Source organism: Mycetomoellerius zeteki, unplaced genomic scaffold (assembly GCF_001594055.1).
Source record: "Mycetomoellerius zeteki isolate Tzet28-1 unplaced genomic scaffold, Tzet1.0 scaffold174, whole genome shotgun sequence".
NCBI classification, from domain to species: domain Eukaryota; kingdom Metazoa; phylum Arthropoda; class Insecta; order Hymenoptera; family Formicidae; genus Mycetomoellerius; species Mycetomoellerius zeteki.
The window spans coordinates 2,187,862-2,205,264 of NW_017256696.1; the positions used below are offsets into that span (position 1 = coordinate 2,187,862).

Sequence of the window (17,403 nt, forward strand, 5' to 3'; positions counted from 1 at the left end):
GTGTATTTATCACATGCGATATTATACTTCCATTCAATAAAATATGCATATACTACTAGTTTTATTTCTATAAAATGAAATATATATAACACCTGGTAATCCGGGTACTCCTATATCACCGGGCAATCCTCGTCTTGGGAACGGCGGGAAAGGATTTATGCCAGATTCTCCTTTTGATCCCTTTTATAAGCATATGTTTAAAATAACTCATATGTTTTATCTTTATTCCTCGACTTTATTCAATTATTTAAAATATGGTTATATTTGACGAGAATAAAAAAATAATTAAATTTAAAAGAAATCTCTATAAGAAGATTTTTGTTATTAAAAATAAAAGCGGAAAAAACTAACAAGTAAATCGATGGATGTAATGCCTAAATTGTGAAAAATATGATTCAAGACTCACCTTTGGTCCTTCAGGACCAGGCAGCCCGGGTAAGCCAGGTTCACCGGTTTCTCCTCTTTCTCCTTTCTGTCCTGGCAATTCATCAATACCAGATAGACCAGAGTCACCTCTCATTCCCTTCGGTCCAGTTCGACCATCTAATCCACGCCAACCAGGTTCGCCAGGTTGTCCTTTAGCGCTGTCTGCAGATATTCCCGGTTCTCCACGGAGACCTTTCGGTCCTGGTGCTCCAGGGAAACCTTGCAATCCTTCTAAACCTGGTGCACCCGGAAAACCGACGAATCCTCGCAGACCTGATCGAAACGTAAAGTAATAAATATTAATTAATGTTAATATTTTTTAATTTTATCCTGTTATATTACCTAATTAATTTTGAAGAGAAATTGAAAATGCAATAATGATTGTTACCTGGTTCTCCGACCATTCCTTTAGGACCACGAAGGCTGTGACCTATATCGCCAAAGATTCCCTTAGGTCCGTTCGGACCATATTCACCAGGAGCTCCTTTTTGTCCTGCACGTCCTGGAATACCAGGCATACCATCGAGACCAGCGCGGCCAGGTTCACCTGGTTCAGCGAATTCACCGAGCAATCCTATGGTAAACAAATAAAAATGAGATGAAATATCAAGTTTAAAATATCTAGATTAAAATATTTGTATTTTTATTGGCAAAATTACATTAGAGTATGAAGTATATGGCATTAATTTTCTTGACTTACGAACTTAAAATGATTCATTATATTTTCTGACTATTAATTTTGATAAAATTTTATAAAACAAAGTAGCATAATTATTTTTAACATCAAATAGAGAGAACAAAACTCTAAGTATTAAAAAATTTAAAGAATTTATATTGTATACAATACAATTTCAATAAATTCAGACCATACAAGATTAAAAGAGTAGGTTGGAATTAAAACGTTACTCATATTGATTATTGTATATTATATATATACCCGGAGCTCCGCGAGGTCCTTGATCACCCGGCAGACCAGGGAAACCAGGTAATCCTAGCAAACCGTCAGGACCTGGATATCCTCTGTCTCCAATTTGACCCTATAATGGACGAATGAATAATTTTTTTCGAAGTTAAAGAATTGAAATGTCCGACTTAGATCGTTCATTTACCTTACGACCAGGTACGCCAATATATCCTGGTTCGCCTGATTGTCCTTTCACACCAGAGAAACCATCGTGACCGCGATTACCAAAATCACCCTTCTCCGCGAATGCGTAAGACGGTAAACCAGGTTCACCTATATAACCTTTCGGTCCAGGAGCACCCATTAGACCTAGATGATGCAACATTTTATCTTTTTCGATTATGAATATTAAATATAAATTGAAAAAACAAGCATCGATTGTAAGATATAAAAAAATATCAAAATATATAATTAAATTAATAAAGATAAATGAATGCTGATTATCATATTTACCTGGTCTACCCATTATACCCGGATCACCATCGAGGCCGGGTTTTCCTTTCAAACCATCAAATCCAGGTGGTCCAATCGGGCCTCTTTCACCTTTCGCACCGTGTCTACCGGGTATTCCGTGCGCGCCTGATCTTCCTGGGAAGCCTTGTTCACCTTGTTCACCTTTTAATCCATCAGGACCCATATCACCAATTTCTCCCTATAAAAACAAATATATTATGTATTAATTTGAATATAATATCCTGAAAACTTTCTTACTATATATATGGCAAAGTAAAAATAATGTCTTGGCTTTTGTATCTTAAGTATTTTGTACTGAGAAAACAGCTTTCTTAATAAAAAGAAGATGAACTTACCTTAGGTCCCTCCCTACCATTGTATCCATCGAATCCAGATTCACCTTTCTGTCCTTGCAGGCCATCGAAACCATCAGTGGCTAATCCCGGTTCTCCCGGTAAACCTGGTCGTCCGTCGAATCCAGCCAGACCGGGCGGTCCAACTTCTCCCATAAAACCATGTTCACCCACGTCACCTTGAGGACCGCTGAAGGAGTTTTCGCCAACGATTCCTGATAATCCTTCGAGACCAGTATCACCAGCAATACCTTTGAATCCAGGCTGGCCTGGCACTCCTGGGAAACCAGGAATTCCGGCGTCTCCCATTTCTCCTTTAGAACCGGGTGCTCCGTCTATACCCTCGAAACCAGGCCAACCGCGTGATCCCGAATCGCCACTTTCACCGACATCACCCTTTTCTCCTGGAGCACCCGGTAGACCTTGTGTACCATGCATCCCTTGATATCCTTGAGATCCCATATCGCCATCATCACCACGTCGTCCGATAAAACCGATTTCTCCTTTCAGGCCTTTCATTCCATCAAAACCAGAAGGACCATCAGGGCCTGAAAATAAATTTGCATTATGTTTTTTGTTTTCAAGACAAAGATTAAAGTGTGAATGCTCGACGCAAAGTTAATTTATTTAAATCATTCTATTGACATAGAATGATGAATTTCTAGTACAGTAAAGTTAATTAAATTAAGAGATGAAATTCCATTTACTCTCTGATTTATAATCTAATTTTATTTGATATAATTCATTTAGAAGGGTTTACTTTAGATTTCAAGTTTTTGATACTTACCGCGGATACCAACGTCTCCGATTCTTCCGGACATTCCGGGCATTCCAGGCTGGCCTGGGAATCCACGATCACCTTGTATACTATCTCCACGTTGACCTTTGGCTCCCTAAATCCATCAAATTGATTGCTTTAATGTATATCATCCGTAGATATTTTATAAAAAAATAACCAATTTCATAGAGTTAATTAATCTTTGAAACAATCTTCATAAAAATGAATAAACATGTACTCACTTCAAGTCCAGACAATCCTTCGTAACCAGGTGCTCCCTTACCACCCTTGATACCCTTCACACCATCTTCTCCCGATCGGCCACGTAATCCTTGTGGACCAGCATCACCAAAGTCACCTTTTGGACCGTACCATCCGCGTTCTCCAATTTCGCCATATGTTAAATTTGATCCTGGTTCTCCTCGTTCACCTTTATTGCCGATGCGACCCTACAATAAGCAATTGCATCCATTATTTCTCTTAAACGTATAAGAATTTAATAACTAACAATGAATAAAATTATTCAATTTACTTACCGGAAAACCTACTGACCCCTGTAGTCCAGGTGAGCCTGGTGTGCCTCGAAGTCCTTGGTCTCCTGGCATTCCGGGGTATCCTTTCAAACCTATAGGACCTTGAAGCGAAATCCCTGGAGAACCAGGTTCACCAGGCAATCCTAGTAGACCTTCATCGCCAGGACGTCCTTCGAAACCTTTGAAACCATTCTCGCCTACGAGAATACAGAAAGTAATTCGTCTCATTTTTAAATATCCAATTCCTTTGTAATTAAAATGTCAAATTTTATACAAATTATAATATATTTATATATGTTATAGATATAATTATATAATTGTATAAATAAATATAAATATATAAATTATAGTCATTATAATTATATTATAATTTATGTGATTTTTAGAAAAAAATTTTTCGAACGATCAGTGGCGCCAATTATAAATGATTTAGATAATATTATTTTATATTTATTTTAACTTTTTATTAGAAGGTTTATTAATATTTATGTTATACAATATTTTTTTCAAAGAAATATAATTTCAAAAATTTTTTTCTTTAATATATATTTTAAGAAATCTTTCAATTTAACATACCAGGAGCTCCTCTAGCACCTTTGTAGCCTTTGTCACCTTGGCTATCTGCGATATATTCTGCAGACACACCAGGTTCTCCTTTGTTACCCTTATCTCCTTGTATTCCTTTGATTCCTTCCTCTCCCGAATATCCCGGATCTCCGCGTAAGAATTCGATTGGTATCGAAGCATCTTCACCTTTTTCGCCAGGAATACCATCCCATCCCGGCAAACCGTCTTTTCCCGATAATCCAGGAAGACCATGTTCACCCTATATAATAAAAAATATTATCATATTAGAGTAAATGAGAAAATAATAATTAATCAGCTATGCAACTGAAAATTTTGATAATGAACTGAATAACCGAATTTTATAATCAAAATTAAATTATTAATTAAATCATATTTTACAAAATATTTGACAAATTTTTTTTCGCGGAGAAATAATTATGTTTATAAAAGTAAAAGAAAAGTATACCTTATCTCCTTTTGGTCCCGGTACACCGGTGTCGCCAATGGGTCCTGGTTGTCCTCGTAGACCTCTGATTCCTTCGGGGCCAGGTAAGCCTTTCTCACCGAAGTCACCCGGTGGACTTACAATAATCTCACCTGGTGGGAAAAATATCTTTCCTTGTTCTCCTTTAGGTCCTTGAATTCCTGCAATACCGGATCTTCCGCTATCACCCTCAAGCCCCGCTGGTCCTGACAGACCTCGCTTTCCTGGTACTCCCTTCAATCCTCGAGGACCAGGTAATCCAGAGAATCCCGTAGTTCCAGGATATCCATCCAAACCAGATTCACCACGTTGCCCTTTCTCACCAGGCAAACCTGTGCAATAAATAAAATAAGTAATTATCATCTTATAGCGAATTCGGCAGATCGCACTATTGCGCACTTGTGAGTGCGAACTTTTTCAGTGCCATGCATTCGGCTTGTGCGCACTGTCTCAGTGCGTTAAAATTATCATATTCGGTAAATGAAAACCCAGTGTAGTGCTGAATTTATATTCGGACCAACCGAATGAACTGAACGAGTTCAAAAAATATTGCACTGACGTTTCTGGCAGTGCAATTTGGCATAGCACTAAAGTGGTTCTGCACTTGCACCATGTCAGAGCAGTACTAGAGCGGAGTCAGTGCATATGTGTTAAATTCGCCATTAGTAATAAGTAATTATTATCTTAATTTTTCTTTCAAATGTCTCTTTTATATAAGTATTCTTTATAAGTTGTAATTAATTTTTACCTGGGGCACATACGCCACAGTCATCTCCTCGAATACCTTTGCCACCCTTAGGACCGGTAAAGCCAGGCCAGCCGTCAGGACCAGAAATACCAGGTGTTCCAGGTAGACCACGTTCTCCAGGTGGGCCACGAATTCTTATTCCTTTTCCAGGAAAACCTTTTTCTCCTGTTTAATAATTGTAATTATTTGTGATTAAAAAACTATTTACAAATAAAATTATTAAACTGATACTAAGAATAATAAAAAATATATAAAATACATTTTGGTCTTACAATCTTATTCATTCTTTTAAATTTTAAATAATGTTCTTTATATGTAATACATAAAAATTACATATATATGTATGTAACTTTATATATTATATATATATATCATATATGTATACAAAGGTTTTTAATACTTTTTCGACTAATATAAATTTCAAATTTACCTGGAGGACCAGGATCGCCGCGATCGCCAGGCGGACCTGACAATCCTGGAAGACCTGGATTCCCGTCTGGTCCCGGCGGTCCAGTTATCGTTACTCCCGGAAATCCTTTGGCACCCATAATTCCGGGTAAGCCGGGTAATCCGGAAGATCCTTGAGGTCCCACTGGTCCTGGTAAGCCTGGAATAATTTATAAATAGCCAATTATTATTCATCACATTTACTATAAAACGATTATTATAAAAAAATTGCTATAAAACGATATAACACAATAAATATAGAAAACAAATTACCATCATCTCCTTGTTCTCCTTTTATAGATGAGCCTTTCGCTCCTGCGAAACCAGGATTACCTGGAAGTCCTGGTGGTCCTGGCGGTCCTATGAAGCCGACCTTTCCTGGCAAACCTGGTGTTCCTGGTTCACCTGATTCACCTGGGGGACCTAAAAGAAACAAAAACTTTGGGTTACAAAATTGATTTAAAAAAAGTTTTTTCTAGATGGAAACAAGTATTAATCTTCAGCGATTTTTTGGAAGTATTATATGTAATATCATTATTTTTTACTTAAAAAAGATATAAAAATAAATATATCTATTAATATAATTTATACGAAAAAAAATTAAATATCTTTAGAAAAGAGAATATTGAATGTCTACTGACCAAGATCTCCTTGAATCCCAATATTTCCGGCGATTATCTCATCAAGTTCTGGAATGTATTGTCCGGGTTGTCCTTCAGCTCCTTGTCTACCAGGTGGACCACGATTTCCTTCTTCTCCTGGTTCTCCCTTTATTTAATAAATATTAATGCAATATCTAACTTCATATATCTAATACTACTTTTATTTTTCAGAAATTATTTTCAAATATAAAGTCAAATATATATATAGTGTATATATATATATATATATATACACACTATATATTACTTTACTTACTTCTTTTCCATCCGGACCAGGCATTCCAGCAAATCCTGGAGCTCCCTTCTCTCCCTTTTCACCAGCCGGACCTGGCGGTCCCCCGACACCCTGTTTACCTCTTGGTCCATCATCACCTTGTTCACCTTTTATACCTTTGATACCCAAGAATCCTGGTCGACCCTAAATAAAGATTGCATTGTATTTACTGTCACAATATTTAACTAAAATATTTTAATACTCAAAAAAACAATCGTATTATTTATGTCACGAGCACAATTTTCGATTTCCTATTAATAATATATTTTTTATATTTGTAATCTTTCACAGAGAGTGCAGTTATATTATTTATATTATTCCAAATGTATCAACAATTTTATGATCACATTTAATATAGCATAATTACCTGTGGACCCTTGGCGCCCAATTCTCCTTTGCGACCTCGATCACCATAGAAACCTTTCATGCCTTTTGCACCCAGCGGTCCTTTCACAGGCAACGAATTTTCCTTTTTCTTATACTCATCTTTACCGGGTGATCCAGGCTCTCCCCTGTCTCCTTGTTCGCCAAGTTGACCCTTCACACCGTACACGGTGTCACCGCGTTCACCTTGCATACCTGGCAAGCCAGGTGAACCTGATAAACCCTAGAAGAATACAAATATCTTTTCCACTTTATCGCACTTAATTAATGTAACTTGTTAATTCGCTTTATTATTAATATTAATCCATGTTTACCTTATGAATTAATTTTTGATAAATATTATTAACGTTGCTTTGCGAAAGCTATATCTTAATTATTATTATTCTTTAAATAAAAAAAAATTAATTAAAATATATTTTAATGTCTTTATGTGTTAAAGAATATGTTCAAGTATACGTTTAACTCTGCCAGTCTGTTTAAATTTATTATACGATCATATTGTTTGGGTAAATATGATTAAAAAACTCTAAAATATAAAAAATAAAAAAATTCACAGAAAAAAGATCTTACATCATCAACAGACAAAGTCAAATCAAATATCAGAGAAAAGATTTGAATAAAATATTGGTAAGAAAATAAATTACATTTTGAGTTAAATAGACCCGAACAGATCAGGGTGTATCAGGTTTTCCCTCACTCCTGAATCAGCGTTTCGTATATTGAAATGTTTGAAACTACCAGTTTCTCGTTTAACTAATCAAGCCAAGATTATCGGCAAGAGACTTGTAATCGAGCGATCGTGCGCGATACCCTCGAGACACCCGGTATACCTTGATGTAGTTCTGCTGGTTCTGCCTATATAATACATACGCATTACGCTGAAGTTACATCTAGCGTGGCAGAGCGTAAGTGCATGTATTATGAGTCCATTATAATGCTAATTTAAGTGCACGTCCTGGTCCATCCCTGTTTATTTTTACTCCGAGCGAAATGGAGCTACTACAGGCACGGACTTTGCGAGACTACTTCAAACGATGCAAAGCATAATATTTTGCTATTATTAATGCAGATGATTAGATCTACGGGAATATCTCAATTATTACCATTGCTTCTAACAGGATTAAAATGTTGCCGCGCTATAATAAATTACTTTAAACCAGGCCTTCTTGATTGTTATAAAGAAATTCTAAATAACTTTTATAAATCAATACCTACGTAATTACTATTTTAAATTTTCTTCTGTGATATTTTTAAATTATCGATCTTTGACTCCGTGATTATATGTAATTAATAGGAGCATTTTAAATAGCAGATGCAATTATATAAAATTTACTTTTATAATTAATAATAATAGGACATTGGAAAATTTATCTCGTTATGTAACAAGCTCTTATTTATATTAAATTACAAGTGAAAAATATATAATAAATGGAGAATATAATGTATGTTAAGATAATAACTAGAATTATATCGATATATCAAAAATAATGGACGTGAATGAATGGCAAACCATTTAATCTTCAGACGAACGATGAACCATTCAATCTTTGGGTGAACGGTGAATCATTCAATCTTTCTTAAGAAACGACGGAAATTCGTTATCGCGGTTTGTCGAATTCACTGTCGATCCGCCCTCCGTTTGTACGAGAGAAAAGGTGCCGACTCGAAGTTCGTGCCATCGCCATAAAAAAATTACTCATGCAATTGTGCAGCGCGTACGATTAACGCATTGTCAATGAAAGAACCGGTTTTCGGTAGCCGATTGTGTCTTCCTTAATGGCGCGAGCGGTGTAGCCGACTTTTGCCGAGGGTCAAGAAGGAGAATCCGGGCTCGTCGAGTTTCTCGGAAGCCGTTGTTCGCCGGGTAAAATCTTCCCTTCGTCATCTCGTGCGAAGAGACTCTTGCGCTATCAGCGACAGTCGTGTCAGCAGATAGTAGCTGACGACGGACGCGCGCTTCGGATTTCAACGTTTCGTATTTAGCGATTAAGTACGAAGTCTTCGCACATTTTAATACTTTCTTTTCTTTATTCTCTTCGCGTATTCACGTTGGCACTGCTCTCAAGCCGACACAATTGAAGTTATTTCTAGAAAATCGCGATGAAGAAATAACTTTTTTCTGCAATACACGACTCGGTAAAAAATATTAAGAAGAAAGATAAATTGTTCACGAAAAAATAATGTATACATACAAAAGTGATACAACACAAAATTAATATTACAACACAAAGTTTATATTTATAGTTATATGTATTCGCTTGGCGTGAAACACTACCGCCTCTCTTGATATTACATGATGAAAATAATTTTCTTTAAAACGAAAGGATTGATATATAAAATGGTGACAAAAGATACTTTCTTTTCTGCAGTGCGTGTCTCTGTAAAAAAATATTAACTTTTTGATGTCACACTATAACTTTTGTCACATATATAACACAGATTAAGAAATATAATGTAAAAATTAAATGTATGTATCTTTACTAACAAAAAAGTTAAAAGTTGTAAGATATAAAGTAAAAAAAAAACAGTCGAGTATATGATACTCAGAGTGACACAAAAAGGTGAAGAAGAAAGATAAGTTTTCGGTGAAAAAACGATACACGAAATCCGCACGTTACATGTTAAATAATTTTCTCTAAGAGAGATGAAAGAATCGTTATGAATTAACAATGACAATAGGCACTTTTCCTGAATTCGATCGATTTATTATACATCGAAAAAAGCTCTTTCCTCTGTGATCTTTCATTAGCGGAGCTGTGAATCTTTCAAGAGAAGAGGCTATCGCTTCGTTCGTTAATTAGCTGTATCAATTAAATTGGAAGTAAGAAGAAAGCTTCGCTTCCTACACGAAAGTAGCTGATAAGCGGCTGTATCGCTGGTAAGTACACGTGTTGAAAACGTTACCTATCCCTTTTAGCAAAAAGGGTTTCCTCGTGCCTCGAGGGAATATGTGTAACATTGCGCACGTAATTCAATCCTACGAGCATAACTTGGAATACTGCTGATACAAGTGGTGCAGATAACTTTCGAGTGGCCATCGCATCTAGCTCTATACGCTTTAAGAATCTCGTAAAGTTCCGTCGTCTGGTTTATACGAACCGAAATACTTGCGGCATACGTTACATTACCATATCGCGCTTTCCGTATCGCACAGCTGTAATTTAAGAGAAACGGCACCCTATTCTTTCTAGATTGGAAATCTGCCATCCGTTTCCTTCTTTTGAACGAATATATCTTTCTATTTTTAATTTAATTAATTCTCTTTCTAATTTAAGCTTACTTTTTCATACTAATCTTTTCGCTTTCGCATTCAAGAATTTTTAATTCTTGTATTTCTATTCTAGTATCTCGGTGTTTCTCAATTATTTCTGCAATGAAAGAATGGTTTTGCTGAAGTATCTAAAAATTTAACTAGATACTGATCTGAAAATAATTTTGTTATGCCATAACTGATGCCTCTAACTAAATTTTTAGATACTTCAGCAAAATCATTCTTTTTATATAGACTTTTAAAATAAAAAAAAAGATAATGCAAAGAAATTTATTAGCATATATGTGATAATTAATATTAATAATTTTTTATTCTTAAACTGTTCGATTTTTTTCTAACTTCTTGAAAAAAATGTTCTATTCATTTTGTAACACGGTCGAGACACACGAAAATTTGTCCCTCTTTTGGCGTGAATATTCATTTCGACTAGTATTGCGCATTTTTACTCAAAACCCGAATATGCATTCGGGTTCGTGTTCAGAGGTGACTTTTAACTCGACGGCGTGTAAGAGGATTCCTTGGAGCGGTGCTTATCGCGCGGTGGAAATCGCGACTCGCGCGAAATTCTTTCGGATTCTTTCCACTTCTTTTCTTCCTCTTTACCCGGTACCCCGTTAAACATTGCTGGGGAATACTTTGGATCAGCAAATGATATTTCATGCGAGCAGTTTCGCAAAAAGGAACGAAAGCCGTCAAGAGTCGGATTGTCGAGCTTGTCTCTTTCTTCGTTTTCCTCCTTCATATCCGTTCTTCGGGGACCTACCTAAACGCTCGCGCGAGGGTTCACCGGCCCCCGAGAGTCAGCACCGGTGTTACGGTACCTTAAACAACCGTAGGATAAACAAGCGTGCTTCTGTTATTACTTACAAAGTCGCCTGTGTCTCCTGGATAACCCATCTCGCCGGTGAGCCCCTGCTGTCCTCGATAACCCTGGAAACGCAATCATAGCTTAGAACGACTAACGATCACTACGAATGCAGTTACGGCGGAATTAATCCGCAATGATTTTTTAAGAGAAATAGTATATTTATTATATTGTAATTCTTTCTAGTGACATAATAAACTTATGAAGAGATCAATTTCAATCACAAGAAACTTTCGACATAAATGTAGATTAAATGTTAACAATATATTTTAATTTATAAATTAATTATATATATATATATGTGTATGTATATGTATCTATATATACAGAAAAATTCATGAATTTAAATCATTAGTGTACAATATGCACTATTACCAATTCGAGATTCAATTACGAAGAATGACAAAGAATAATTGCCTTACACATAAATATTAATAACATAAAGCTACGATACAATTTAATTAATTTTATTTTTGCACTGAATTTTTATCAGTAAATCGATGTTACATGAAAATGAATAATATAAATATTTAGATATTGAATTTTTTTGATAGCGTAAACATCGTTATTAAAATATGATTTTGAACGTTTAAGTTATTAAATAATATACTTCACATTAAATGCGGCACATATTTCACATTAAATGTGAACTCTTACCTCCAAACCATCGATACCGGGATTCCCGCGAATTCCTTTGGCACCGACTGAATTTATACCTCCATCACCCGGCTCTCCCGGGAAACCATAATCGCCCGAGGGACCTGGTACACCACGAGGCCCGAAAACTCCGGGTATACCGGGTGCACCAGCACGACCGTCGGTTCCGTTGCATCCGTCCAGTCCATCTGGACCCATCACACCGGATACACCAGGATTACCCTAAGGAATGCTTGCTACAATTCCTCTGAATGATTCTTTTACATTTAAATGTATAAGAATGAAACGTAAAACATTAGACTAAATTCAGCTCGAAAATTCACTAAATTTAATTCAGAAATGCAAGAAGTTCATGACTTCAACCTTTTCTTTCTTATAATACAGAAAGAAACCAAAAGATATAGAGTAAAGAGAATTTTTAAATTAAGATTTCATTTACATATTGTTTTAGATATTGGATTATATCACGAAAATTTGCCTGTTTTCATATATTCATTCCATGCTTATTTCAAAAGAATGATTAGAATTTATTTTATGTTGCTTAAGATTTATTGTGTGTGGGATAATATATATAATATAGAAATAACAAAATTTAACGCATATTATATAATATGTGATTATTAAAAAAAATACAGATCGGGGAACACACATATACTTTAATTTTGCGGACATTGATTTACTTCAAAAGACGGTAAAGCAGCTAATATACGTACGGAAAGTCCTGCGGCTCCCATAAATCCTTGTATACCATCGTCGCCCTAAACAGAAGAAATAGAAAATAATGTCCGATTTTTTACGATTTTCAACGATTATGAATGCAAATATATGTACATTGCTGATATAGTGTTTATATTGAATCGTGTTTATATTAAATAATATAATTATAATTAAATCGTGTTTAAAATCATATTATCGTTAATAATCATTAAAGTTGATTCAAGTTAGGAAATCTGTCACATTGATGACATAATAGAAAGATCTTCACTCTCTAATACATGTATTTTTCACACCGATACACGCGTTGATTGATTCTTAACTGGTTCTACATTAGTCGCAGCGACGTAAGCATTGCAATCCAATCAATGTCAAGCTAGCTCGACTTGGATCGCAATGCTTGCGATGCGGCTAATGTAGAACCAGCATTACATATATTCTTCCTTAATTTATTCTTAATTTATTACTGTGTTAATTAAACTACTAATGCAAATATAATGCTCGTATCAGACTACGGATTGACGATTACGATTGACGGTTACCCGATTCATCCCGATATTTCAACCAATTATGATGGATTCGCTACATTGTGATTGGTTGAAGTATAGAACCGAGCAACCATCAATCGTAGTTTGATACGGGCATTAGGCCCAGTTTCACAACTCACGGTTAATTTTTAATCAAGTTAAATTCTAAATTCATTGTTAATTTCTTACTGTACAGAAAAGAACATGCAAAAGTATGCAGATGACCATCGTCTTGACATTTATTTTGATATTTTTATGTTACTATTATAGGTGACCGTCGTTTTGATATACCATTGGCATTTTTATACTACAATTATAAAACGATGAGTGTGGCGGTGGGATTTTTTTAAGTTATATATAAACTTACCTTTTTAAAAAAAAGATTAAAAAGGCACTAAGAACGTGTGCTTATCGAAAAAATCTATTTATATGGTAAAACATAAATGATAAGTATTGGAAAAAACTGCTATACCAAATTAAAAAGTACAACCCAAGTAGTACTATCTTTACTAATATACGATATATATCTTTTGGTATTCTCATTAAGTCTTCCTATTTCAACCTTCCAAAAAAAATAATAGTAACTTTTAACCAATTATGATTATTTTAATTATGATTTACTTTTCAAAAAGTAAAACCCAAGTGGTACTATCCTTATTATTTACTTATTTCAAATGATTCATCATTTGTAATATTTGATATCAACAACAAGCTCCAAGTTACAAAGAGAAAATAACACAAAATATCTGTACCTTTTTACATGTAAAATATGTAACTAGTTTGTACAAATATGTGCAGAACATATTTCTTCAGTAAAATTAGCATTTATAATATATCCAGAGACATGGTACACAACCGACACCACTCTTCCCTAATCGCAAGAAATATAATACAAATATAATATTTCGATGTATTTACATTCACGTATACACGTGCATTCGTGTATTAAAAATTACATGGATTGAAATACGGATACCCTAATTATACGTATAATTAGATACACGTATATTTAGATATACATAGAAAAGGGATCACTAATAATAATGACGAGTGCATTAAATTAACTTCTGCGCACGGTTATAATCCCGCTTTTCTATACATAATAAGATCTCATTGACTATATATATAGTCAATGAGATCTTATATATATTATTTCGAAATATTATTAGATTCTCTGAAATACAAGCCTAAATTAATATAAAATGATAATATAATAAATCTGATTAATTAAATGATAAAAACGGTCGAATTAATTACTTTATATTTTAATATGAAGCAATTATTACCTAATTAACGTTAATATGACAAATTAAAAAGTACAATCCAAGTATAATATATATAATAAAAATATATATATAATTTCCTTTACAGTTTAACCTAATAAAATTTCATTACCGTGTATAATTTTTGTTGTTGTATAATTACCGTGTGTAATTTCATTATATCAATTTTAATTGAAAATATCAAACTAATCGCCGAATGCTTTAACGATTGATCTCTATTATCTCCGCGCTCAATTATGATTAACTTGACCATCGCCGCACTCAAGTACATCTCGTAACATTGTTGCAATTGCAGATATGACTGCGTCGTATCCTTGATTCGGAGGGAGGTCGTCCGAATCACGTCGTCGTTACGACGCCGTTGTTCGGCGTCGTAATTCGAAGAGCGCGACATTCTCAGCCGGGTGTTGGAGATTCTGGAAAGTGCGTGTGCAGAAGAGCGTAAATGCATCTCGTTGACGACATCCACCGCGCTTCACTTCGAGCTGGTTAAAGGGCGGCTGTGCAACTACATCTGGGCACGTTCTCGCCTAATTAACGATGCGTCAAGGCATTTTCTCTTCATCGTTTACACAACCCGGCGTACATTTCTCATCTCATCTCGTCTAACATCCAACACAAACATCCACAATCCCCACCAAAGAAATATATTTTTACGAAACTTTAATGTCAGATAAAAATTTGCAAACATTATTGTTACTTATTGTTAATTTTAGAACTTCAATTTCTTGCTATATTATTTCTGGATTTTTTCCTTTCGAAATATAATAAATAGAACACATTAAATGTAACTGGATATGCGTGGTAATAATTCAAGATATTAAAGAGAATATATATTATCTTCAGAAACCAAGGCATAGGAGTATTAAAAAACATATAAAAATAAATAAATAAAATAAATGTTCAATTTAATTATGAACAATCTTTGGAAAACAAAAAGTCGCCTAAGAAAGCAAAACTTGTTCTTTTTGTTCGACCGTTAAGAAAGTACTAGGTAGGGTACATTTCCGCTAATTTCTGCAAGAAATACGCTTGTAGTAGACGCTAAACAGGTGGATTTTACTGCTTTTCGTTGACTTTTACGCGGCGTATTTGCATTAAACATCTTGCTCGAATGTTGTGTGTGGTTACAGCGTCATTACTTGTTCCCTTGAGTTTTAACGTGTTTATTGCATTCGTCGAGAGTTTAAGAATTTACGCGAATCCTTTCACAAAGGTACTGTTGTATTCCTCACAAATGTCCGATACTTTCGATGAGAATCCGCAAGAAGAAAGCTCGTCAAAGAAAGCACACTTAGAAAAACTGGGTGCTTTATGCGAGATTGAAAAAAAAATTTATAAAACTTTAACATCTAACAACTTTCGCATACAATCGTTAAAATAAAACTAAAACATAAAAACAATTGATAAAAACAATTGATTAGATTTTTTAATGCGTAATTGTAAAATATATTATAATAAAACGACAGAACTTCGCTTTAAAAAGTATTATTGCTTTTATTATGTAAGATATAGTACAACAACAATTATTAGAAATTAAATTCTTCTCGTTAGAAAGAGAAAGAATAAATTTACTGAAAATGAGAACTCCATTTTCGATTACTGTGATAGCTTTCGATTATTGTAAAAGAATATGCGTGATAGCTTTTGCGCATGATAGTTTACGAATACTATTTAGACATTTAAATAAAAATTAGAGTTTTAAATAAGCGATTATGCGTTGTAATTTAATCTGCATTACGTTTTAATGACATAATTTTCTTGTCATTTCTTAGAAGCTTTGTCAACATCTTTCTCTGTTTTGTTTTTTAGAAGCTTATCGTGGGGCGACATTGCTTATCACTATTAAGCGTATGCGTATCAGTTATTCAATTTAAGCACCAACAAAATAAGACATTCATTATAATTGGAAACAATATTACTAGTAAGCACTGTGAAGTTACATGCAAGGGAGCATAAATTTGTAAATTACATTCATACGAATATAACATTACAATAAAATTTAACTGTAAATATATTGAATGTTTTAGGAATTGGATAATTTAATTGTTATAACTTTTCAAAAGAATTAAGGAATCATTAAATTTGTGTTTTAATTCTCCGCTAGCAATGTTGGACTTCAAAGGCATTATAGTTGAGTTTTTTATTATTTGAATTTGGTAGATAAATTTAAATCTGCAAAAAATAAATAAAATACAATTCAACTTCCATGATAGCAAAAATTTGTTGTTAAAGTTTTCACAAATATGTAAACAATTTTTCAGATTTCTATATAGTTCGGAACAATATAAAAATCTGAAATTCGAAGATTCAGGCTACGGATAAAGTGAAATTTCATATTACAGAAGGATTAACACATGTTTAATTACTAAAAAATGTATTACTAATTATTTTAAAAATTAAATAAATAAATACATACAGAATGCGTTTTACTTAATCGAAAAATTAAAAATACATTGTATCATACGGACAAATAAAATTATAAATGAATTAAAATATAGCTACAACGCAGTTGTAAAATGAAATATCCAGAAATTTTTTCTCTAGTCAGATGCCATTGAGCTTATCATGCATAAATGTCTACGCATAAATGCGTATTATACGCATAACTTGTGTTCAAAACGGGTTTCGTTATCGGTTGACCTCTTGCGTAAGATGTAAGAAACGTGTCCGATTACAAACGTTATAACAGCGACTGAAGATTAGCAATTAAAAAGTTGTGCGATATAAAAATCTATATTATAAAACTAATAATGCTTTGTGTATTATAAAAAAAATATTCGGTAATGTAACAGGGTAATGTAAAAATAAAATGTATTTAAGCCATGGCCACGAGAATGTTCTCTCACGTTGTAAAAATAAAATTTCGTTTTGTAAAATTAAAATGAGTTACAGGTTATGTAATATGCTATTAACTCAAATAAAAGATTGGAACGGGGAAAATCTCGTTCTAATATTCAGTAAAAATTTCATAAAAAACCCATTGTTGATAATATATTCATAAGTCAATATC

General features: G+C 34.0%; 1 protein-coding gene across 1 annotated transcript in view; it reads right to left on the bottom strand.

The window, feature by feature from the left end:
* LOC108721540 (collagen alpha-1(IV) chain) overlaps positions 1-17,403 on the bottom strand; it is a 56,413-nt gene that overhangs the window by 2,913 nt on the left and 36,097 nt on the right. The window contains exons 3-23 of the mRNA XM_018446136.1: positions 12,580-12,624; positions 11,867-12,088; positions 11,212-11,274; positions 7,057-7,296; positions 6,672-6,833; positions 6,395-6,521; positions 6,027-6,176; positions 5,737-5,913; positions 5,307-5,471; positions 4,541-4,890; positions 4,084-4,333; positions 3,511-3,704; positions 3,217-3,423; positions 2,984-3,089; positions 2,200-2,744; positions 1,844-2,042; positions 1,536-1,699; positions 1,364-1,463; positions 815-1,000; positions 407-699; positions 93-180 (exon numbers count right to left, since the gene is read on the bottom strand). Of these exons, the coding sequence (XP_018301638.1) occupies positions 93-180; positions 407-699; positions 815-1,000; positions 1,364-1,463; positions 1,536-1,699; positions 1,844-2,042; positions 2,200-2,744; positions 2,984-3,089; positions 3,217-3,423; positions 3,511-3,704; positions 4,084-4,333; positions 4,541-4,890; positions 5,307-5,471; positions 5,737-5,913; positions 6,027-6,176; positions 6,395-6,521; positions 6,672-6,833; positions 7,057-7,296; positions 11,212-11,274; positions 11,867-12,088; positions 12,580-12,624 (4,033 nt within the window). The remainder of the gene's footprint in view (positions 1-92; positions 181-406; positions 700-814; positions 1,001-1,363; positions 1,464-1,535; positions 1,700-1,843; positions 2,043-2,199; positions 2,745-2,983; positions 3,090-3,216; positions 3,424-3,510; positions 3,705-4,083; positions 4,334-4,540; positions 4,891-5,306; positions 5,472-5,736; positions 5,914-6,026; positions 6,177-6,394; positions 6,522-6,671; positions 6,834-7,056; positions 7,297-11,211; positions 11,275-11,866; positions 12,089-12,579; positions 12,625-17,403) is intronic.